Raw genomic sequence first — 24,603 nt, forward strand, 5'->3', positions numbered from 1 at the left:
AGACACGTTAGAAAATAATTAAATAGTTGACCCTTACCAGGAAATTATTAGACACGTTAGAAAATAATTAAATAGTTGACCCTTACCAGGAAATTATTAGACATAAGGATATTAAATAGTCGATCTTTACCAGGAAATTATTATACACGTTAGAAAATAACTAAATAGTTGACCTTTACCAGGAAATTATTAGACATAAGGATATTAAATAGTCGATCTTTACCAGGAAATTATTAGACACGTTAGAAAATAATTAAATAGTTGACCCTTACCAGGAAATTATTAGACACGTTAGAAAATAATTAAATAGTTGACCCTTACCAGGAAATTATTAGACATAAGGATATTAAATAGTCGATCTTTACCAGGAAATTATTAGACACTTTAGAAAATAATTAAATAGTTGACCCTTACCAGGAAATTATTAGACATAAGGATATTAAATAGTCGATCTTTACCAGGAAATTATTAGACACGTTAGAAAATAATTAAATAGTTGACCCTTACCAGGAAATTATTAGACATAAGGATATTAAATAGTCGATCTTTACTAGGAAATTATTAGACACGTTAGAAAATAATTAAATAGTTGACCCTTACCAGGAAATTATTAGACATAAGGATATTAAATAGTCGATTTTTACCAGGAAATTATTAGACACGTTAGAAAATAATTAAATAGTTGACCTTTACCAGGAAATTATTAGACATAAGGATATTAAATAGTCGATCTTTACCAGGAAATAATTAGACACGTTAGAAAATAATTAAATAGTTGACCCTTACCAGGAAATTATTAGACATAAGGATATTAAATAGTCGATCTTTACCAGGAAATTATTAGACACGTTAGAAAATAATTAAATAGTTGACCTTTACCAGGAAATTATTAGACATAAGGATATTAAATAGTCGATCTTTACCAGGAAATTATTAGACACGTTAGAAAATAATTCAATAGTTGACCCTTACCAGGAAATTATTAGACATAAGGATATTAAATAGTCGATCTTTACCAGGAAATTATTAGACACGTTAGAAAATAATTAAATAGTTGACCCTTACCAGGAAATTATTAGACATAAGGATATTAAATAGTCGATCTTTACCAGGAAATTATTAGACACGTTAGAAAATAATTAAATAGTTGACCCTTACCAGGAAATTATTAGACACGTTAGAAAATAATTAAATAGTTGACCCTTACCAGGAAATTATTAGACATAAGGATATTAAATAGTCGATCTTTACCAGGAAATTATTAGACACGTTAGAAAATAATTAAATAGTTGACCCTTACCAGGAAATTATTACACATAAGGATATTAAATAGTCGATCTTTACCAGGAAATTATTAGACACGTTAGAAAATAATTAAATAGTTGACCCTTACCAGGAAATTATTAGACATAAGGATATTAAATAGTCGATCTTTACTAGGAAATTATTAGACACGTTAGAAAATAATTAAATAGTTGACCTTTGCCAGGAAATTATTAGACATAAGGATATTAAATAGTCGATCTTTAATAGGAAATTATTAGACACGTTAGAAAATAATTAAATAGTTGACCCTTACCAGGAAATTATTAGACATAAGGATATTAAAGAGTCGATTTTTACCAGGAAATTATTAGACACGTTAGAAAATAATTAAATAGTTGACCTTTACCAGGAAATTATTAGACATAAGGATATTAAATAGTCGATCTTTACCAGGAAATTATTAGACACGTTAGAAAATAATTAAATAGTTGACCCTTACCAGGAAATTATTAGACATAAGGATATTAAATAGTCGATCTTTACCAGGAAATTATTAGACACGGTAGAAAATAATTAAATAGTTGACCTTTACCAGGAAATTATTAGACATAAGGATATTAAATAGTCGATCTTTACCAGGAAATTATTAGACACGTTAGAAAATAATTAAATAGTTGACCCTTACCAGGAAATTATTAGACACGTTAGAAAATAATTAAATAGTTGACCCTTACCAGGAAATTATTAGACATAAGGATATTAAATAGTCGATCTTTACCAGGAAATTATTAGACACGTTAGAAAATAATTAAATAGTTGACCCTTACCAGGAAATTATTAGACACGTTAGAAAATAATTAAATAGTTGACCCTTACCAGGAAATTATTAGACATAAGGATATTAAATAGTCGATCTTTACCAGGAAATTATTATACACGTTAGAAAATAACTAAATAGTTGACCTTTACCAGGAAATTATTAGACATAAGGATATTAAATAGTCGATCTTTACCAGGAAATTATTAGACACGTTAGAAAATAATTAAATAGTTGACCCTTACCAGGAAATTATTAGACACGTTAGAAAATAATTAAATAGTTGACCCTTACCAGGAAATTATTAGACATAAGGATATTAAATAGTCGATCTTTACCAGGAAATTATTAGACACGTTAGAAAATAATTAAATAGTTGACCCTTACCAGGAAATTATTAGACATAAGGATATTAAATAGTCGATCTTTACCAGGAAATTATTAGACACGTTAGAAAATAATTAAATAGTTGACCCTTACCAGGAAATTATTAGACATAAGGATATTAAATAGTCGATCTTTACTAGGAAATTATTAGACACGTTAGAAAATAATTAAATAGTTGACCCTTACCAGGAAATTATTAGACATAAGGATATTAAATAGTCGATTTTTACCAGGAAATTATTAGACACGTTAGAAAATAATTAAATAGTTGACCTTTACCAGGAAATTATTAGACATAAGGATATTAAATAGTCGATCTTTACCAGGAAGTAATTAGACACGTTAGAAAATAATTAAATAGTTGACCCTTACCAGGAAATTATTAGACATAAGGATATTAAATAGTCGATCTTTACCAGGAAATTATTAGACACGTTAGAAAATAATTAAATAGTTGACCTTTACCAGGAAATTATTAGACATAAGGATATTAAATAGTCGATCTTTACCAGGAAATTATTAGACACGTTAGAAAATAATTCAATAGTTGACCCTTACCAGGAAATTATTAGACACGTTAGAAAATAATTAAATAGTTGACCCTTACCAGGAAATTATTAGACATAAGGATATTAAATAGTCGATCTTTACCAGGAAATTATTAGACACGTTAGAAAATAATTAAATAGTTGACCCTTACCAGGAAATTATTAGACATAAGGATATTAAATAGTCGATCTTTACCAGGAAATTATTAGACACGTTAGAAAATAATTAAATAGTTGACCCTTACCAGGAAATTATTAGACATAAGGATATTAAATAGTCGATCTTTACTAGGAAATTATTAGACACGTTAGAAAATAATTAAATAGTTGACCTTTGCCAGGAAATTATTAGACATAAGGATATTAAATAGTCGATCTTTACCAGGAAATTATTAGACACGTTAGAAAATAATTAAATAGTTGACCCTTACCAGGAAATTATTAGACATAAGGATATTAAATAGTCGATTTTTACCAGGAAATTATTAGACACGTTAGAAAATAATTAAATAGTTGACCTTTACCAGGAAATTATTAGACATAAGGATATTAAATAGTCGATCTTTACCAGGAAATTATTAGACACGTTAGAAAATAATTAAATAGTTGACCCTTACCAGGAAATTATTAGACATAAGGATATTAAATAGTCGATCTTTACCAGGAAATTATTAGACACGGTAGAAAATAATTAAATAGTTGACCTTTACCAGGAAATTATTAGACATAAGGATATTAAATAGTCGATCTTTACCAGGAAATTATTAGACACGTTAGAAAATAATTAAATAGTTGACCCTTACCAGGAAATTATTAGACATAAGGATATTAAATAGTCGATCTTTACCAGGAAATTATTAGACACGTTAGAAAATAATTAAATAGTTGACCTTTACCAGGAAATTATTAGACATAAGGATATTAAATAGTCGATCTTTACCAGGAAATTATTAGACACGTTAGAAAATAATTAAATAGTTGACCCTTACCAGGAAATTATTAGACATAAGGATATTAAATAGTCGATCTTTACTAGGAAATTATTAGACACGTTAGAAAATAATTAAATAGTTGACCTTTGCCAGGAAATTATTAGACATAAGGATATTAAATAGTCGATCTTTACCAGGAAATTATTAGACACGTTAGAAAATAATTAAATAGTTGACCCTTACCAGGAAATTATTAGACATAAGGATATTAAATAGTCGATTTTTACCAGGAAATTATTAGACACGTTAGAAAATAATTAAATAGTTGACCTTTACCAGGAAATTATTAGACATAAGGATATTAAATAGTCGATCTTTACCAGGAAATTATTAGACACGTTAGAAAATAATTAAATAGTTGACCTTTACCAGGAAATTATTAGACATAAGGATATTAAATAGTCGATCTTTACCAGGAAATTATTAGACACGTTAGAAAATAATTAAATAGTTGACCCTTACCAGGAAATTATTAGACATAAGGATATTAAATAGTCGATCTTTACCAGGAAATTATTAGACACGTTAGAAAATAATTAAATAGTTGACCTTTACCAGGAAATTATTAGACATAAGGATATTAAATAGTCGATCTTTACCAGGAAATTATTAGACACGTTAGAAAATAATTAAATAGTTGACCCTTACCAGGAAATTATTAGACATAAGGATATTAAATAGTCGATTTTTACCAGGAAATTATTAGACACGTTAGAAAATAATTAAATAGTTGACCTTTACCAGGAAACTATTAGACATAAGGATATTAAATAGTCGATTTTTACCAGGAAATTATTAGACACGTTAGAAAATAATTAAATAGTTGACCTTTACCAGGAAATTATTAGACATAACGATATTAAATAGTCGATCTTTACCAGGAAATTATTAGACATAAGGATATTAAATAGTCGATCTTTACCAGGAAATTAATAGACACGTTAGAAAATAATTAAATAGTTGACCCTTACCAGGAAATTATTAGACATAAGGATATTAAATAGTCGATCTTTACCAGGAAATTAATAGACACGTTAGAAAATAATTAAATAGTTGACCCTTACCAGGAAATTATTAGACATAAGGATATTAAATAGTCGATCTTTACCAGGAAATTATTAGACACGTTAGAAAATAATTAAATAGTTGACCTTTACCAGGAAATGATTAGACAAGTTAAAATAAAATAGTTGACCTTTACCAGGAAATTATTAGACATAATTAAATAAAATAGTGGATCTTTACCAGGAAATTATTAGACACGTTAGAAAATAATTAAATAGTTGACCTTTACCAGGAAATTATTAGACATAACGATATTAAATAGTCGATCTTTACCAGGAAATTATTAGACATAAGGATATTAAATAGTCGATCTTTACCAGGAAATTAATAGACACGTTAGAAAATAATTAAATAGTTGACCCTTACCAGGAAATTATTAGACATAAGGATATTAAATAGTCGATCTTTACCAGGAAATTAATAGACACGTTAGAAAATAATTAAATAGTTGACCCTTACCAGGAAATTATTAGACATAAGGATATTAAATAGTCGATCTTTACCAGGAAATTAATAGACACGTTAGAAAATAATTAAATAGTTGACCCTTACCAGGAAATTATTAGACATAAGGATATTAAATAGTCGATCTTTACCAGGAAATTATTAGACACGTTAGAAAATAATTAAATAGTTGACCTTTACCAGGAAATGATTAGACAAGTTAAAATAAAATAGTTGACCTTTACCAGGAAATTATTAGACATAATTAAATAAAATAGTGGATCTTTACCAGGAAATTATTAGATATAATTAGTAAGGACATAAACCCGCTTCCAAAAAAGACTGAGAGGCTTTCGTGACAAAAAGGAGAAACAATTTTAACTTTCGTTCTCTTTCATACCCATCCAAAAAAGGCAAATAAACCAATTCAACTGACCGTGAATTTGAGCGTTTTAATTTTGGCTTTGCTGATGTTGGAGGCAGCGTTGAAGGACCTCCGGAGCATGACGGTGGTGTCTTTGGGACTCTTCATCGAAATGGCATTTTCCGACGAGCTGATGGTCGTTTTCTGACTGAAGTCGCCGTTTTCGGGTCGACGGGCTGGACCGCGAGCTGCTTTCCAAACCGCCCTCAACAACGAGGCGTAACAGAAGAATATGCAACAGAAAGGAATGACCAGGATGTAACAGGTCAACCAGGTGAAGTACAGTTTGCGTTGCCACTGCTGAGTGTAGCCTTGGCTCAGGCACTCGTAACGGACCCGGCCAGTCACTGTCACCCCCTTTTCAACCTATTTTAGAATGGACACGGTTAACTTTTAGCGAAGAGATAAAAGAAGTTTTGGAATGAAAATGCTTTACCAAATTCCATCGAGCCAAATACCAAAAACGTCATAACAACACGTAAAACAATACGATGCGTAAGGAATGTGATCAAAAGAACGGAAGAATTTGAATATGGAATGAAATCAATTCAACGGTTTACATTTTAAATCGTTGGGAGAACGTTGCCAAGCAACCATACACGAATAAAATAGTGTACATCAACTTAAAAAAATACACGAATGAATATAAATAAAAACCATGCTTCTATCGTATTACAATCGTTCCAGGGTTGCCACGGTACCTGGAAAACCTGGAATTCCTGGAAAAGTCAGGGAATTTCAATATGCGTCTAAAAATCAGGGAAAAGTCAGGGAATTTCAAAAATTAGTCTAAAAATCAGGGAAATGTCAGGGAATTTAATTTCGGTTGCAAATAGGAAACCTTTACTAAAATTTAGGGTAAACAAATACAAAATAAGTCAGGGAAAATCTCCGGAGATAGTCAGGGAAAACCTGGAAAAGTCAGGGAATTTGGATGAGAAAAAACTGTGGCAACCCTGCGTTCTTTCAGTGTTGAGTTTTGTGTCAACGCACACGGAGCAGAGCCACTGAAGAGTGAATAAACTGACGACGTAATAAAATTCCAACTAGTAATTTATTAACGAAGTTAAAAACATTATGTACAAAACTATTTACAATATAACTAAGTTAATATGTGAGCGACATTACTATTGAAAATGCAGAAGCTGAATGACCAAGGGCGTATTTAAGGGGGGGGGGGGGTTGGGGGTTCAACCCCCCCCGAAATGCTGCTGACTGGGGGGGGGGGGGTGCCTAATAAAAATCAGTGAAATTTTCCCTCAAAACCCCCCCCTGAAATAAAATCCTGGATACGCCCTTGTGAATGACTCTCTGACTATTACTGCGGTGACGTTTTATAGTAATGCCTTATCTTGTTAAAAAACAAACTAACCATATTAAATAAAATAACGCATGTTATGAAAACAATATATCTTCATTGTTTACTTCAACATTCAGAAAAATATTCCTTTAAAGATATCCTTAAAACAATTGTAATTTTAAAACTTTGTAGGACTGTGCGAGTACTCGATCAGCATCGAGTAGCCGACGATTTTTGAGGTCAGATACTCGGGTACTCGAATACACGAATAAGCCACCTGTAAAACGCGCCTAATTGTTTTTCCCGCCGACAATGCTTGGGTAATCGACCACTCGTCGAGTACTCGACAATAATCTCTTTGCCATAGCCAGTCGCCCGGGTAGAAAAACGGGGAAATAAATCGAAACGAACATCCCTTTGAATATCCTTGAGTGATTGGCTGCCTGGATTAGTGTTCGGAATTGTTTATTCATTATCCACAAATTTTCCGATCTATTTAAAAAAACGTTAGTAAAACGAATATCATTTTAACTTATTTAATTATGTTTTTTACGCAACCAAGCATTAATTTGAATAAAAGTGGTATTTATTTAAATAATTGTTTGTTTTATTTAAATAATAGGTTTATTCACCTTCGATTATTTAAACATTTTTAAATTTTTATTCAACTATTGGTTATTTAAATAAATATTATTTAAATATAGCCAAGCTTATTTTATTCATGGATAAAAATTAATCGACTGCCGAACACTAACCTGGATTCGCATAGAAGATTTTTAGTTTTGGTTTTTGTTTTGCTCGAAATCATCTCTGCCGCGAGTGCCTGAGAAATGTTCTTTAGTTTAGCGTTTTGTTAATTATTTTTATTTTTTTTTAACTTGTTAGTTGTTACGTAACATCCATTTAAGTAGTAACTAGTAGGCTATTTAAAAAAAATTCTTAAGTACTCGACTACCCGAATAGAGCTCGTCGATTAATCAAGTACCCGAACGGGTTTTTCTGACTACTCGACTACTCGAACAAGGAAAATTTGGAAATAATTGAATACTCGAAAACCCGACTCGATCAAAATATTACCCTACTCGAATACCCGATGAAAAATTTATTAATACTCGAAACCCGACTCGATTGCGTGAAACCACTACTCCCACAGCCCTATAGTTAATTGAGTAGGCCCTAAACAGTGTTAGTTAGTTAAAGGAAAAGTTTGGTTCCAAGTTTTCTAGCACTAAAACTATAATTCACACTCTTAAGAAGAAAATACAAGTGAAGAAAAACTTTTAACGAACCTTAATAATTAGTTAAATTAAATTCATTAACGCTAAAATTTGGGTGCCGCCATTACCGATTATTTCAAGCAAATTATCGATCAGTCACCGAAGACACCACGCACGAAACTATAGAGCCTACTCTCTCTTGTTCTATCCGAATAGAGATAAGAGCACGCTTACCGTTGTACATGCTGTATTTTCAACGTGATTCTCTCTTTGTGGTCACATGACTCACAGACTCCTCAATCGTTGGCGGGAGATTGTTTTAGACTGGCCAATAAAAATACTAGATTATAAATCGTCTGCTGTGTTTCTTAAGCCTAGGACTAACAGTCTCTCTCTAATTTTTTGCAATTATATTTCATAAATGTGAAATGCTTCGTGTAAATCCATAGTATTTTTATCTCTATTCGGATAGAACAAGAGAGAGTAGGCTTTATAGTTTCGTGCGTGGTGTCTTCGGTGACTGATCAATAATTTTTTTGAAATCGGTAATGGCGGCACCCACATTTCAGCGTTAATGAATTTAATTTAATTTATAACTAATTATTAAGGTTCGTTAAAAAATTTTCTTCACTTGTATTTTCTTCTTAAGAGTGTAAATTATAGTTTTAGCGCTAGAAAACTTGGAACCAAACTTTTCCTTTAATGGTCCGCCCTTGATCGTCGCAACATAGATATTTCGGAAATTATAAATAATAATTTTTTTTTTATATTAAATAAGACTTTATATTAAGAAATTCGTTCACAAATATTTATCAACAACAATTCCCGAATGCCAACGAAAAAATTAATTTTAAAATCCTACACCTCTAGAACTTAATTTAATTTTCATCTCAAGAAACAAATAGGAATGGGTAAAAAATTCTTGGTTACCACCAAAACAAAAAAGTATCACTACAAAAATCCCAAACAACAATACGCAAACCGTTTTTGAAGAAGTTTAAAGAGCAATATAATATGGAGAGTAGACTATTTCAAAAACACATTATCCATAAAACCAGCAAACATCCACAAACGGTTAAGAACGGAGATTTACCATTACGATAAAACAAATTCTACCAGGGAAGAATACATATGTATAGACTTTGAATGCTTAAACAAGACTTTGATAGACATGACGATACTCGTAGAAACGGGTGTGGTTTACAGCCGAAATTTGCGCTCGCGACGGCGTTGAGCCAATGATTTTGAAAAGAAGCGCAACGTCCACGTTCGACGTAGTCTAAGCCCCTCCTGTTTCTGCAGGCGCTTTGCCAGCATAGTAACAATCGATCCATAGATATTCCAAGTATATACATATAGAGTTCCCTGGTTCCACACGTAACAGTGAAATTTACATAAAAAGCCGGGATTAAACAAGACTTTGATAGACATGACGATACTCGTAGAAACGGGTGTGGTTTACAGCCGAAATTTGCGCTCGCGACGGCGTTGAGCCAATGATTTTGAAAAGAAGCGCAACGTCCACGTTCGACGTAGTCTAAGCCCCTCCTGTTTCTGCAGGCGCTTTGCCAGCATAGTAACAATCGATCCATAGATATTCCAAGTATATACATATAGAGTTCCCTGGTTCCACACGTAACAGTGAAATTTACATAAAAAGCCGGGATTAAACAAGACTTTGATAGACATGACGATACTCGTAGAAACGGGTGTGGTTTACAGCCGAAATTTGCGCTCGCGACGGCGTTGAGCCAATGATTTTGAAAAGAAGCGCAACGTCCACGTTCGACGTAGTCTAAGCCCCTCCTGTTTCTGCAGGCGCTTTCCCAGCATAGTAACAATCGATCCATAGATATTCCAAGAATATACATATAGAGTTCCCTGGTTCCACACGTAACAGTGAAATTTACATAAAAAGCCGGGAAAAGTGCTTCCGCTCGCAATACGCGCAACATTCGCAAACCCGGGAAAAAGCTTTTATACTTATACAGGGTGTCCACTAAAAAACTAAATATTATATATAACTAAAAAACTTTTAATTTTTTAAATTTCAAATATCTATGGAACATTCCTCGTGCAGGCGGACATTAACTAGTGTAAAACTGAATGACCTTGAACCAAAGATAATATAACTACCCTAGATTCTCGATAGCGCGTTTTCTCGTGAGGCTTTTACTGAGTTCGCGCCGGAAGTCGGAAAAATCGGGCTCCATACTCCATAGCAGGGTGAGAAATAAGGAATTTGAATAGATAACCCAAGATTATATTACTCACCTTTAGTTTTCTTTCGTTTAGAAACATTTTTAGAGCTACAGGCATGATCCATTATTGTTTTAAAACAATATAACGCAAAAATATCTTGTATCTTGAAAACCACGAGTCAAAAACCACGGCGCAATTTTCACTAAACTTTACGTTTTAACTATATGTCGGTAGCCCTGCCAGCTCCATGGAGGCAGTTTTTCCCGACTTCCGCCGGGAACTCAGTAAGAGCCTGCATTACATCAAAGGAGCTTGATTTCGAATCTAGGGTACGTAGTTATATTATCTTTGCTTGAACCATGTCTTCAAGTTCATTTAAAAACTATCTTGAGAACAGTTGGGTTTACGGATTTGGTTCTAATTAGAAAGTTGTTGCTCGCCATATTATTAGTTCAAATAACTTTGATTTGACCAAATTCGACCAATCAGAAGCCGATAAATTTAACTTATTGAAGGTTAATGAATTGAACCTGATTTCTGTAAGATTGGCTGTCATGACAACAAGTTTTAGAATAGTAAATAGCCAGTAAAATACTATAGAGACAGATACTTCATGGTTTAAAATAAACTTTTATTAAAAAAGAATATTGGGGAAGCTTTTCGAGCTCACTCGCTCCTTTTCAACCCTATAGTATTTTACTTACTATTTGCTAGTTTAAATTAACCATGGTTAAATTTTGCGCTTATGAAGTTTTAGAATAATTGAACTCCGTCGTTAAACGAACTGAAGCATGTATCGTATTCGATGCTGGCATAATTGAACCGTTGTAAACTATTCAGTATTTATTGGATTTAGTTTAGATTAAAACTAATCAAATTATGTTTCGGCTTCTGATTGGTCAAATTTGGTCAAATCAAAGTTATTTGAACTAATAATATGGCGAGCAACAACTTTCTAATCGAAACCAAATCCGTTAACCCAACTGTTCTCGAGATAGTTTTTTAATGACCTTGAAGACATGGTTCAAGGTCATTGAATTTTACACTAGTAAATGTCCCCCTGCTCGAGGAATATTCCATAGAAATTTGAAATTCTTAAAAAAAAATGTTTTTCAGTTATTTTAAAAATTAATAAAATTATATGGTTCTAGCCTTACGCCGATAGATAATAAGATAAATCAAACAATACGAATTATTGCGTTAGTAAAAATTATTTATAATTTTCCGTTTTTTAGTGGACACCCTGTATACGAGAGCAAAAATGAAATATGGCAAAATCTACCTGACAGAAAACAAACTCGAAGAACATCGGAATGACGTAAAAAGCAGACAAGGGAAAAGAAGCATTTCGACTACTCTGTACCTGCACGAAGATAAATATTTGAGGGAGAGCAAAGATGAAAGCGAGAATCCACGAGGCGGCGATCATCCGCTTGGCTCTCTGCACCCCGCCGGCGAAGGTCGAATGCAGCGGACGACAGATGGCCTCGTAGCGGTCGTAGGTCATCGAGGTCAGGATGAAGGTCGTGCTGGCCAAAGTTACGATCTGGGCGTACACGATTGCCTTGCAGGCCACGTTACCAAGAACCCATTCGCCAAATACCTCCAAATATAAAGAAGATTTATTTATAAGAACGATTACTTGGATAAGTGGTCAAAACTTTGTAATATTATCTTTCATCAAAAGTTCATTCCCTCCTTCCCGTCAGAAAGTAGGGATGTACTTATATATCGGCCTATTTTTCAAATATCGCTATTGGCCAATATCTAGTGTTCGGAATTGTTTATTCATTATCCACAAATTTTCCGATTTATTTAAAAAAACGTTGGTAAAACGAATATCATTTTAACTTATTTAATTATGTTTTTTACGAAACCAAGCATTAATTTGAATAAAAGTGGTATTTATTTAAATAATTGTTTGTTTTATTTAAATAATAGGTTTATTTACCTTCGATTATTTAAACATTTTAAAAATTTTATTCAACTATTGGTTATTTAAATAAATATTATTTAAATTTAGCCAAGCTTATTTTATTCATGGATAAAAATTAATCGACTGTCGAACACTACCAATATCGGCTTAAGCGAAGCCGATATTGGCTGATACTGGTATTAGAAAAATATTATCAGAAAAACATGTTAAATAAGAAAATATTTGATTAACTAATGATAATATTTTATTTGATTGGCCACGCCACGTATGCTAGACTTCAGAAACTAGATCATGCCTGTTTTTAGACAGGGGGTTACGAGTGTAAACAAATAAAAAGCAACGATATTTGATTTGTGATAGAAAATATGTATCAGGAAAATGAAAAGAATATGCTCTTGCAACCTTTTTTTTCATGAAAAATGTTAATAAAATGGTATGACAGTGCACTGAACCGTCTTTTACAATGCTTTTATCATATACACTAATGTTATGATAGATAACTTTGTTAATATCGACCGATGTTATCGGTCACGAATAGCCGATATATCGGCTGTACGCATATCGGTGCATCCGGTTGTATACTATTGGACCGAATCCCGTTTGACCGAATTCCATTGAACCGAAAAGTATTTTCGTTTATAGCCCAACATGGCGGGATTCAGTTGAATGGGAAATTTAAATTTGGTTCGTTTTCACTTCGGGTAGGTTAGTTCAGGTTGGGTTAGGTTAGGTTAGGTTAGTTCAGGTTGGGTTGGGTTAGGTTAGGTTAGGTTAGGTTAGTTCAGGTTGGGTTGGGTTGGGTTAGGTTAGGTTAGGTTAGGTTAGGTTAGGTTGGGTTAGGTTAGATATGGTAGGCAACTATTTCACGTCGGGTCTTATCAAGGTTATTTTCCAAAATTAAACCCGGAAAATATCAAATTTCAAGGGAAAAAGGTCTAAAAATACACGTCGGTACGAAATAATAAATATTTAAGACATAGTTTAGTCCAAATTAGATATACTATCGTCACGTAACCTACGATATCTAAATATGTATCACTAACGGTATATTGAATGAAAAGCGCGCAAAACGCGGTTTTCGGTCGATTGGAATTCGGTTGAATGGTACATTCGGACGAATGGGATTTCGGTCCAATGGTCTACAATAGGGGCATCACTATCAGAAAGGGGGAAAATAACGTGAGAAAAGGTAGGGGGGCGTGGTTTTTCTCCCGGAAATATCTGTCAACCTAAATACATTTTAGCGTACACTAAGATGTCACGGACTTCTAAGTAGACACAATCCTCCCCAATGTATTAACTATAATTTAAATATTAAATTTAAATTTTAACAAATTTCCAATCATCTTAAAACAAACTTAAGAAACCTAAGAGGAATTTTAACGAAAGATAATATTTCGAGTTACCTGATTTCGGAAATAAGGTTGCGAACACGCGAACACTTAAATTTAGATTAATTTTTAGACAAATCGAATTTTTCAAGTTACCTGGTTTTGGAAATACCACAGCGAAACGCGAAAGAGTTAGATGGCGCGTGTATCAATTGGCACGAAATTCAAATATCACAATAGTGCGTACGCGGGCTGTGGGGTCCCGCGAATTGGCCGGAAATCTCACTTCAAATTAAAATTTCTTAATGCAACCGAAATGATCAGTACTAACTGAAAATATAATATTTCGCTCTCAATTCAATGAGTGGGTGCATTTTAAGGCGGAAATCACCAAAAACCACTAAAATGGGTAAATGCCCCACTTCCGGGGCCCCGATCTCACAAATGTTAACAATGCCGGTGAGGGCATAATATTTCCAATTGATTAACGTATCATGTGTTTTTTTACCTCTAATGTACCGCGGTGGTGGCGGACACCATACGTGAAACCATAAGTCTATAATATTGTTCCATAAGTTTGTCACTTTGTGGAATATTTTACTGAGAGCTAGTCACGGAGTGACGTCATCACAAGAAGTAACTCTCCCCCTAGCGAGGCGCCGTCAAAGGCTACGTGTGACGCGTTAGCAAGCGGACCCAAAACAGCGACGAAGCCCGTAATGCAGTCTGTCTTGCGAATAGCTCTCAGTAAAACTTTTGCATGTGAAGAATAGGAAGTGTCACACTTATTGTACAATATCATACACTTAGGATGAAACTAATACACTGTCAATTATACAGGAAATTCCTGGACCTATGAGTTTCCAGGACTTTACATGTCATTCCGTAAACATTGCTTACAGTAAAAAGTATGAAATATTTAATTAAACTACAAGCTATTATTATTATTATTTATTTTATTGGAGAGTATGTAAAAAATATAGGTTTGAAAAACCGAACTAATTTTTACAAAACCTACTGCATATTTCGTAAATTAACCCGTTAACAGCCTTGATAGGCCTATCTGTATTATCTAGTTTTAAATTATCCGAAATGTTTTTAAACACCTCTTCAGAAAATACCTGTTTTTACAAAAAAAGCTTATTTCTGTAGGCCTAGGTATATTTTCTCTGTAATAACTAAGAAAGCGCGGTAACTTTTACAGACCATTCCTGTAAACGTATTGTGCTATATAAGTAGTTTTATACCACAAACGGTGTAATAAAGGAAGCAAAACGGAGTTCAAAAACACCCCAAACAGTGTAAATAAACGCCCTAAAAGGAAAAATGCTATTTAAAGTGTAGAATAACATCCTTTATAAACCTGTTAAGGTATTAAATATGAGACCAGAAAAATCTCTTCAAGTTTTGGAAATAAACCTTTTTTTTAAGAGTGTAGACTCGTGGAAAAATAATAAATTGAGATTTACCTTAGATAACAGACAGAAAACATCGTAGATATGAAATTTACAGTTATCTATTCAACTTGTAGAAAAAATCCTATTTTATTTCAGAAATCGCACCTTAATAACATCCGTACATAAAAGGAGGATATAATATTAAAATTATTAACATTAATATTAGCAACCCTTTATAATTTAAATCTGTAATTAATTAAAAGATTTAAATCCTTAAGAAGCAAGACTGTTTCTAAACCATAGAAACTACCACAGGAATAGAAGTCCCTGCTTTGTACGTGCTTTACTAAGATGACACAGGTAAAAGGTTCTCCCTTCATATCCGGTTATCTCAGGTCCAATCAAAAAAAAGCTTTGGAAATGACGGCCAATAGGCGCTTAAATAAATCATCCTCCCAGGAAATCGCCAAGAAGTAATATTTCCAAGAGCCAGGACATGCAAGTTACTGTTTATTTAGTGCTTGTTGAAATAATGGAAACTTTTCACCTGTAAACTGAATGCCATGTTTTTGCTAAGCCTTAATATGTCAAAAAAGCTACCGTGTAAAAAGGGAACGCTTGTTGGTGCCGTCTAGGAGCAACAAACACAACACCCCACACAAGGAGAACGCAACCCGTCAAAAGTCGTGGATTTTCTTGCGTACGTTTTTCATTGGCTAGACGCTTTAGTGCCTGCTGCCGTCGGAAGGGGATAATTCGGAAATTGTCTTCCCCCTCACCCGTAAAACGTTCAGCCTAAAGGCTCGTGACGCTCGTCCAATGAAATTCGTACACAACCCTTCGTTAGCGTGTTTAAAGGCTAGCTGCGTTCTCCTTGTGTTTGTTGCTCCTTAGCTGCCGTAAAGGTGAAAATTTTCCAATATTTTAACAAGCACCAAGACAAACAGTGACTTGCAGGTCCTGGCTCTCGGAAATTTTACTTGTGGGCGATTTCCTTGGAGGATGATTTATTGAAGCGTCTATTAGATTCAAGCGGAGAACCTTTTGCCCGTAACACTTTTCATCGACTCTTTCTATTCCTCTTGTAGTTTCTATGTCTAAACTTATCCCTCGCGAACGAAATAATGGATGCCACCCGGGGACCCCGGTAGTTGAGGCCCACTAGGAACAAAATAGCGAAGAAATTTAAAATAGCACGCTAGCCTACACTCTGGAGAAAGTTTAGCTTTAGAGTGAAGACATCTTCTGTTGAGGTGCAAGATGAGCGAGCGAGGAAGGGGTTGCTCATTAATAACAAAAGGATCTTTGGTGTTATTATACGGACGGCCGGAATAGAAAAGCTCAGCTTGGCGTAAACGCGACAATTTGCCACGTCGGACATACGTGACATAAATATTACAGAGGCGAAATACGTTAGCCTGTCACCCAATCGAGAAATAAAAGTTAACTTGTTGTCCATGCTGGGAAGATTTCGTTAATTACGTTTGCCTCGTTATGGGCCGCTGGAAGGCATACCCAATACTTTCTCGTGGCATATAAACGTGGCTATTATTGATCGGGTGGCAACCGAAACTTTAATCACATTTTGGCCGCTGAGGGATCTACGCCTTTCAGAGACACCTGGTGTCCAATACGATGCTTAATTAGTTTAGAGATTTTTCCACAAATAATCGCAAAACGTCGCGAGAAAGCACTCGGACCATCTATATCCGCTGGGACTCGTACCAATAGAGAAGTTGAGCAGGACGCTCTAGCAGTTTGAAAGACAATGTCGCGAGTATATAGACGTTCGTGAAATTAAATTCTTTGAAATCGGTTAAAGGCTAGTTTTCATTAGGGCGAGAACGTCGCGATGGTGACCGTTGACGCAAAACAATTGCATTAGGCCTAAAGGCTGGTTTTTAGTAGGCGGAAAACGCCACAGTGGTGAGCGTCAACGTAAAAATATCGTATAAAGCTTGTTTTCCACTAGCGCGCGTCATAATGTTATTTTCTTTACGCGCGTAAAAACGTTTGAACGTTTCAAAGCTGAGAAACGCGTCGTTGAGCGCGCCAGTGGAAAACAAGCTTTAGGCCTAACGGTAATTTTTCGCGTCAACGTTCACCGTCATAGCGTTTTTGTCCTAGTGAAAACTAGCCTTTAGCGCACTTTCACTTCGACTATTACAGAAAACATTTATATATGCAATAGAATTTTAACACATTTGCTAAATGCGGGTATGACAAAAATAAAAACGTGTTTTATGGCTGATATGAGCATCGTCTAAAGAGAAACATTTGTTTTCGTGTACCCTGCTTTACTTTAAACATTCTCCGATGTCGCCTAAAATATACAAAGCTTAGGAGTATTGACGATTGCTAAAACGCACATTGCTAGAAAAGGAACAACCTGCCATCTAGGAGCAACAACACGCTAACGCTAACAAATTTCATTGGACGAGCCTTTACGCCATATTAGCAAAATCTCTAGTAACCTTGCCTTTACGCTAAACGTTTTACCGGGGGGGGGGGGAGACGATTTAGTAATTTTCCCCTTCCGACGGCAGCAGGCGCTAACCAATGAAAAATGTACGCAAGAAAATGCACGACTTTTGACGGGTTGCGTTCTCCTTGTGTGTTGCTCCTAGCTGCCATAGTTATCAGTCGAAATGTTAGGTTAATAACTTAACATTTCGTATATTATATTTTCTCCATAACTTTTCCCCTATTCGGCTTTCCGTTGCAACGCGTTTTGAAATTTTCCGGTGTAATCATGAACCAAAGAATCTAAGGGGACTCACTGTTCTCTATATTTTGACGCGGTAGACGTGACCTAAATCAGACGGCGTACTGAGGTACATCAGCCGCTTTGAAGCCTCTCTAGAATTCTGTTCAACTATCACTACAAGAACAGTGTTTCTTTCAGAAAATTTTCTTCGGGGAGGTTTCCCAGACATCCGGGGGTGCCGGTATCCAGTGGCGTCGGAAAAAGGGGAAGCTCCGGGGGGGGGTGGTAGACTTTTACCGGGCCCCAGAGAAATGCCTGAAAGAAACACTGTACGAGAATCTTAGTCGGGGCTTAGGTGACAGTACGTGCAGGGGGGCAATGCTCCTGCCTAGAATTTTGCTGTCATTGCCCCCTCCAACGTTTTGGTCAGTTCAAATCTTCAAAAGGCTCCTTTTAAAAGCATTTAAAGCTTATAGAACCTCAAATGTGTTTAAATTTCAGTCTTTTCCCGCCAATTTACATAGTAGTAAAAAGTACGCATGCATTCGGAGGAGCTACACTTCATTAAAGATTCAAAACCATTCTCCAGACCCCTTTTCGTTTCTCTTTGCCCCCTCCAACTTCTAGAACGTTCCTACGACCCTGATTCCCAATAGTAACGTGTGCTTTTTAAAGTCTGAACCATTGAGTTGGGAATAAATAGAGGTACAACTAAATCTGGCTGGCGCGGGACCAATTTCGTTCAATATGGAGACTTTATCAACTTTATCGTTCTACCGTGGCGGCATCTGTCTCTAGTGGTGGCAACTATATTGCAATTGATTTTTTTTCGCGAATCTGATGCGAAATTGAAATGTATGATTACTCGTAAGAAACAAACCTTTGAAGTTGTTTAAAAATAATTTTATTCTGTCAACACGATCCTTTTTAACTCAAGTTACGGTGAGTTAGCTAATAATTATTTATTTTTAGCCATTTAACTTTACAAAATATAGATGGCGCTACCGCCTAATTAAAAAGATGAATTTCGTACAGTCTTATCAGAACAGGTCCCGCGTAACCATGGCAACCAAAATCATAATTGTAATTCTAGCAGTATTATTCCCAATTCAATGGTCTGAACAGTGAGTTCCCTTAAATTCTTGGTCCATGGTGTTATAGTCGCGAGCCAGATTTCCCGCACGGTACTGACGAGTCCCAAATAGGACGAAACTGATCTATCGTTGGAATTTCTGGCTATTATATTTTATTTCATTTAGTTTTTACTCAAAGTTCTATTTGGTACGAGATTCGCGTCTTTATAGCTAAGCTCACATAAGCGGTAGAAAAGGTTCGAATCAGCTTAACACGATTTAGCCTGGTTCACACAACTCCTTCGAAACGTTTTGATTCTTTTGAATCAATTTAAATCGATATCAAAGCAAACTGTGAACGAAGCTAAAGTTTACTCGAAGATCTATTGGTACGAGCAGAGAAGCCTATAATAAGAGAAGCCTCTTACTCGCCCAAAATCGTGATACGTCTCGACGTCGCAGGGTTTCAGACGACAACACTCTATAGAGGTATTCGGAGGGATACAGATTTGTTAAGGCGATAAGTGGCCTGAAAATATAGTCCTCTCGGTATATTCATAGCGAGGGACTTCAGGTGTACAAATCAGCTGTGAAATCACTTAAAATTTAATAGCTTTAATAACTTTAATCAATTAAATATTGAAATCACTGGAAACCTGAAATCAGATGTAGGCCTACAAAATTTCTAACATTGAAATGATTGGATAGCCCCTCGATTCATACGCGTGCAGTAGCGGAGGAATCATTTGATTAACGCCATTGAGTTGGGAATATTAATCTAGAGGTCCAATCAAAACGTCGGATTTCAGCATTTCGCGAAACAAGTTTTTAAAAATAAGAATACTGTCGTCTGCTCCCATCGGCGTCCCAAATAACGAGAAAACGTTATCATTCTACCCGTGGCGCCGTCTATCTCTCAATGGTTCCTTCAAATAAGACGCATTTTCAAGCAAAAAGATTTTTTTTCTTCAAAATAATGGATGGCGCCACGGGTCATATGATAACGTTTTCTCGTCATTTTAGAGCAGACGGCACATTCGTATTTTTCAAAAACTTGTTTCGCGGGGAGCAGATTTGATTGGATCTCTAGATTAATATTCCCAACTCAATGGATTAATGCCCACGATTCTTTACATTTTAGCTCGTAGAATTCTCATAATTTTGAGACTCGCCTCGTTTTGATTTAACTTGGTAATTTCTGCATTATAAAGGTAATAAATGTTAAAACTATTATTTGTTATCGTAAATATACATACTAATGAACAATAATCGTGATGTAGGCAATATCACCGTACAATTTTCTCAATACGCTTTGAAAAACCTTAAGCCTTGGCGTTTAAAGTTTTAAACCAAGGATGATCTATACCTACGTTTCAGGTTTGCCAATCGACGTTTTGGAGAGGAAAGTACTTTTTCGCTACAAAGACTAAATATAGCGCTGACTAGATTTGCTAGTCCTAGGCCGCGTTCATTTCTTCTTTGCTCCGTGTCGAAAACAAGACGTTTCAAAAGTTTTACGTTGGCGGTATAGCGAGTTAGAGGCTTTTCTTATTATAGGCTTGTGGTACGAGTTATTTGTAAGCATTTTAATTTCGTCAAATTTGTTTATGGTTTAGCTTTTTTATCCCTATTTATAATGGGCTTTTCTACCTATTCGCGTATTTTTTTTCAGGAGGAAAATTGTAATATTCAGTATTTTTATTTAAACGGTATAGATATTATAGTACGTGTCACATTAGCGTCAAGTTATAAAAGGTTCCGACTCCGAAGCATAAACGCGTAAATAAAACCGTGGAGCATGATCACTTGACTCTCGACGTTGTCGTTCAAACTTCTATTGGCGTCCTGCTTAACCTCTCTATTATTACACGCTGCCATAGAGTATTTCTCCTCGTAGATACGCGGATAGTTCAATAAAGTGACACAACTTGTCAAAAGTCATGCATTTTCTTGTGTACATTTTTCATTGGTTAGACGCTTTAGCGCCTGCTGCCGTCGGAAGGGGGTAATTTGGAAATTGCCTTCCCCCGCCGGTAAAACGTCCAGCGTAAAGGCTCGTCCAATGAAATTTGTACACAACACTGCGTTAGCGAGTTTAATGCCTAGTTGCGATCTCCCTGTGTTTGTTGCTCCTATAGCTGACACAATTTGGGGACATAATTATAGACTCATGCTGATACAGAAAGCAAATAAATACGAGGATCTTTTAACTTTTGTAAGATGTATCAGGTAACATTTATTTCGTAATTTTCACTATAAGTGTATAATATTGTTATAGTGTGATACTTAGTATTCCTTCACATGCAAAAGTTTTAATGAGAGCTAACGCGTCACACGTAGCCTTTGACAGCGCCTCGCTAGGGGAATTTTTATTTGTGATACTAAGCGAAAACTATTCGCTAGTTTTGGAGTAATTTTTAGGAAATAGCGACCAACTTCAAAATACAGTTTGACTGTTATTGTATGGAAGAAGTTGGTAGTTTTGGGGTAAAAGGTGTATTCTTTTCGTCCCAAAGCAACCGAATAGTTTTGACCTAAGGTCACTCCGTTACTAGCTCTCAGTAAAATATTCCCCAAAGTAACAAACTTATGAAACAATATTATAAGCTTATGGTTTCTATCGCCCTATCTTGACCGCTTGGGATCAGACTTTAGGCCCTTCGTCTACCAATAACAAAAGGCTAATCTAGACTAACAGAGTCACGCACGAACCAAAGAGAATTAGCAATAAATCAGCTCACCTCAAATAGAAGTTCCGACGTCATGGTGATGGCGCAAACGGCCAAATCGCCAACGGCCAAATTGAGGATGAAAATGTTGACCCTTGACGACCTCTTGCGGTATCTAGAGCGGGAAAGGACCGTCACAATCAAGGAGTTTCCCACCGAAGTCACCAGCATAATTATGGACAAGGTGACGACGCGTTGAATCAAGGCGGCGTCCCAAACAGCGCCTTCCGGATAGATCTTGGGAACCTTGTCGCTGAAATTCCCCTTCGAGTCCGAGCCACTCCAATTTAATAAAGCTCGTCCTCGATGGATGTCGCTCTCGTCGGTCAAGTGGACACCCCGAGACGAATCTGTCACGATGACCAATTCGAGTGCCCATAAGAACGCGCACAGTATCGCGCAGTTTCGTTTGATGGTCATAATGGTTCACTTGGATATGTAGCAGTATTTAACTTTTCGGGGGCATGTTTGCTAATTGTCTCTACCGTTGTTTAGCATTCAATTATGGCTTTTTAAAAAGGTGGTATACCTTACGAGAAAAGTATCCACGTATTTCATTAAATGTAACACTTAACGTCGCGGGCTTGAGTTGGGTTAGAACCGCGTGTAGAACTCCGCTACTGGCTATAAGATATTTCATTCAACTCTATTTTTACTCGTAACTCAGTTGATGTATCCGGCTGTTGGTTCCGGTGGTAATTAAGGAGTAAAATTCATTATACGGTTTAAGACCCCTTTCCAAACATTTAATTAATTTATCCTTGTAAGTGGAGTTCGGTTTCGCCTCCTTATTCCGATAACGGGTATTTCGATAGCCAGAAAATCGGGCTACGCGCAAGAAAATTAATTGCGGCTTTGGGGTTTGTCGCTTCGCACTTTATTATTGGTGGGCTAAAATGTTTTATTAATGGGTCAAGTCTGGTTCCGCCTCGAGGTCAGCAATCTCTCTCTCGCTTCCTCTTTTATTCCGTTATCGGTGTCAATCGATAAGTCGGCGATAAACACTCAGAATGGGCAATCTGCGAAAGATAACAAAGGCATATTATTCATTCATTAGTTCTACAATACAACAGCTTCAAATTTAAAGGGGGAATTCAATTAAAAAGCTTTTCTTATTAAAAGGGTATAGGACCATTATTGGTCGGAAGATTTTACGGTGGACGACGATACGTTGAAAGCAATTTGGCGACTTACTATTTAAAGAATAATTCATTTAGCCCGGCGACTATTCGGATAATGTAACATTTAGTCGGACGACTGTTTGGAGAATAAGTCGGACGGTTATTTGGGTCGGAATGCTATTTGAAGAATAAGTTGGACGACTATTTGGATAATGTGCCATTTAATCGGAAGGCTATTTGGAGAATAAGTCAGACGATAATTTGGATAATGTGTCATTTAGTCAGATGGCTATTTGGAGAATAAGTTGGACGATTTTTGGGATAATGTGTCATTTAGTCGGAAGACTATTTGCAGAAAAAGTCGAAAGATTATTTGGAAAATGTGCCATTTAGACTGACGATTATTGAGAATTTGCCATTTAGTCGGAAGACTATTTGAAGAGTAAGTCGGAAGATTATTGGGAGAATGTGCCATTTACTCGGACGATTATTTGTATAATTAATGTGACATTTAGTCGAACGATTATTTGGATAATGTGCCATTTAGTCGGATGATTATTTGCATAAATTGCCATTTAGTCGGGCGACTATTTGAAAATGTGTCATGTAGTCGGACGGTCGTTTGAATTGATTTCTAGGGTACTAGTCTTCTAGAATATGACACTAAGGTGTAGAACAATTGTTTGTTTTCATTCATGATTAGTATAATATATTGTTTGCAAATTTAAATAAAGTGGCATTTTCGCCTCTTTTTTTCGAATCTGTAAGTAAAACTAAACCTCTAGACTATTTTAGACTGATTAACAATGTAACACTATTAATGTTTTGAAGTTTGTTTACTGATATTAGACATTTTATATCGATAAAAAGATAAAAACATTAAAAACCCTTAAAAAGTAATTTATGTTCCAATTTTTTATTTTACAATTTGCGGAAAATTTTTTCGCATTTTATTTATTCCGGAAAATTAACAACACTAGTCAGGGCCGGACTTAGAGATCCTGGGCCCATAGGCAGATAAGGAGTCTGGGCCCCCTTTTCACGCGCTGCATTTACCCTTATCCCTGGAAATAGGCTGTGCCTGAATTTCCCTGATTCAGCGTAGAAGTCTGAGCTCTACGGTTATATTACTAAATAAAAGCTCTTAACAATCGTTGACTAAATATGCGATAATTATGCCACATTGCGATTTAAGGCTGCGTCCGTAAACTGGCAGAAATTTTGGTAATTTTAAAACAAAATCTTCTACCTAGGCATTTCTCCAATATAAATTACGATTGATATTATAGATTTATGCCTTCGAATACAGTAATTACGGTCACTGGAGGGCCCGTTCCCAGGATGGGCCCCTAGGCCATGGCATTATCGCATTATACAGGGTGTTTCAAAATGTTATACAAAAATTTGAAGAGTTGTAGGGGTGAGTTGAGAAGTATGCCTATTTTTTTCCCATTTTTCTACGATCAGTTAAAACAACAAGCGCAAAAAAAAAAGCAGCGGGGAAACGCGAACATGAAGGTTTGGGTTCGTGTGATAGGTAAAAAGGACTTTGTAAACAAATCGAGGTAACCAGCGTAAAAAAGTAAACTTAAACAGTTTTTAAAGTCCCTGCTGCTTGGTTTTACGCTTGTTTTGCAGCCTACTTCC

The 24,603-nt window shown here is 35.4% G+C and overlaps 1 protein-coding gene across 1 annotated transcript in view; it reads right to left on the minus strand.

Moving 5' to 3' along the window:
- The window catches only part of LOC149951832 (neuropeptide S receptor-like), a 31,707-nt gene extending 9,452 nt beyond the window's left edge, over positions 1 to 22,255 (minus strand). Inside the window, exons 1-3 of the mRNA XM_090169683.1 lie at positions 21,848 to 22,255; positions 12,026 to 12,265; positions 5,956 to 6,309 (exon numbers count right to left, since the gene is read on the minus strand). Of these exons, the coding sequence (XP_090025809.1) occupies positions 5,956 to 6,309; positions 12,026 to 12,265; positions 21,848 to 22,255 (1,002 nt within the window). The remainder of the gene's footprint in view (positions 1 to 5,955; positions 6,310 to 12,025; positions 12,266 to 21,847) is intronic.
- Positions 22,256 to 24,603: the final 2,348 nt, after the last annotated feature.

The sequence above is a fragment of the Leiobunum rupestre genome, chromosome 3 (genome assembly GCF_980474605.1).
Source record: "Leiobunum rupestre chromosome 3, qqLeiRupe1.1.hap1, whole genome shotgun sequence".
Lineage (NCBI taxonomy): Eukaryota > Metazoa > Arthropoda > Arachnida > Opiliones > Sclerosomatidae > Leiobunum > Leiobunum rupestre.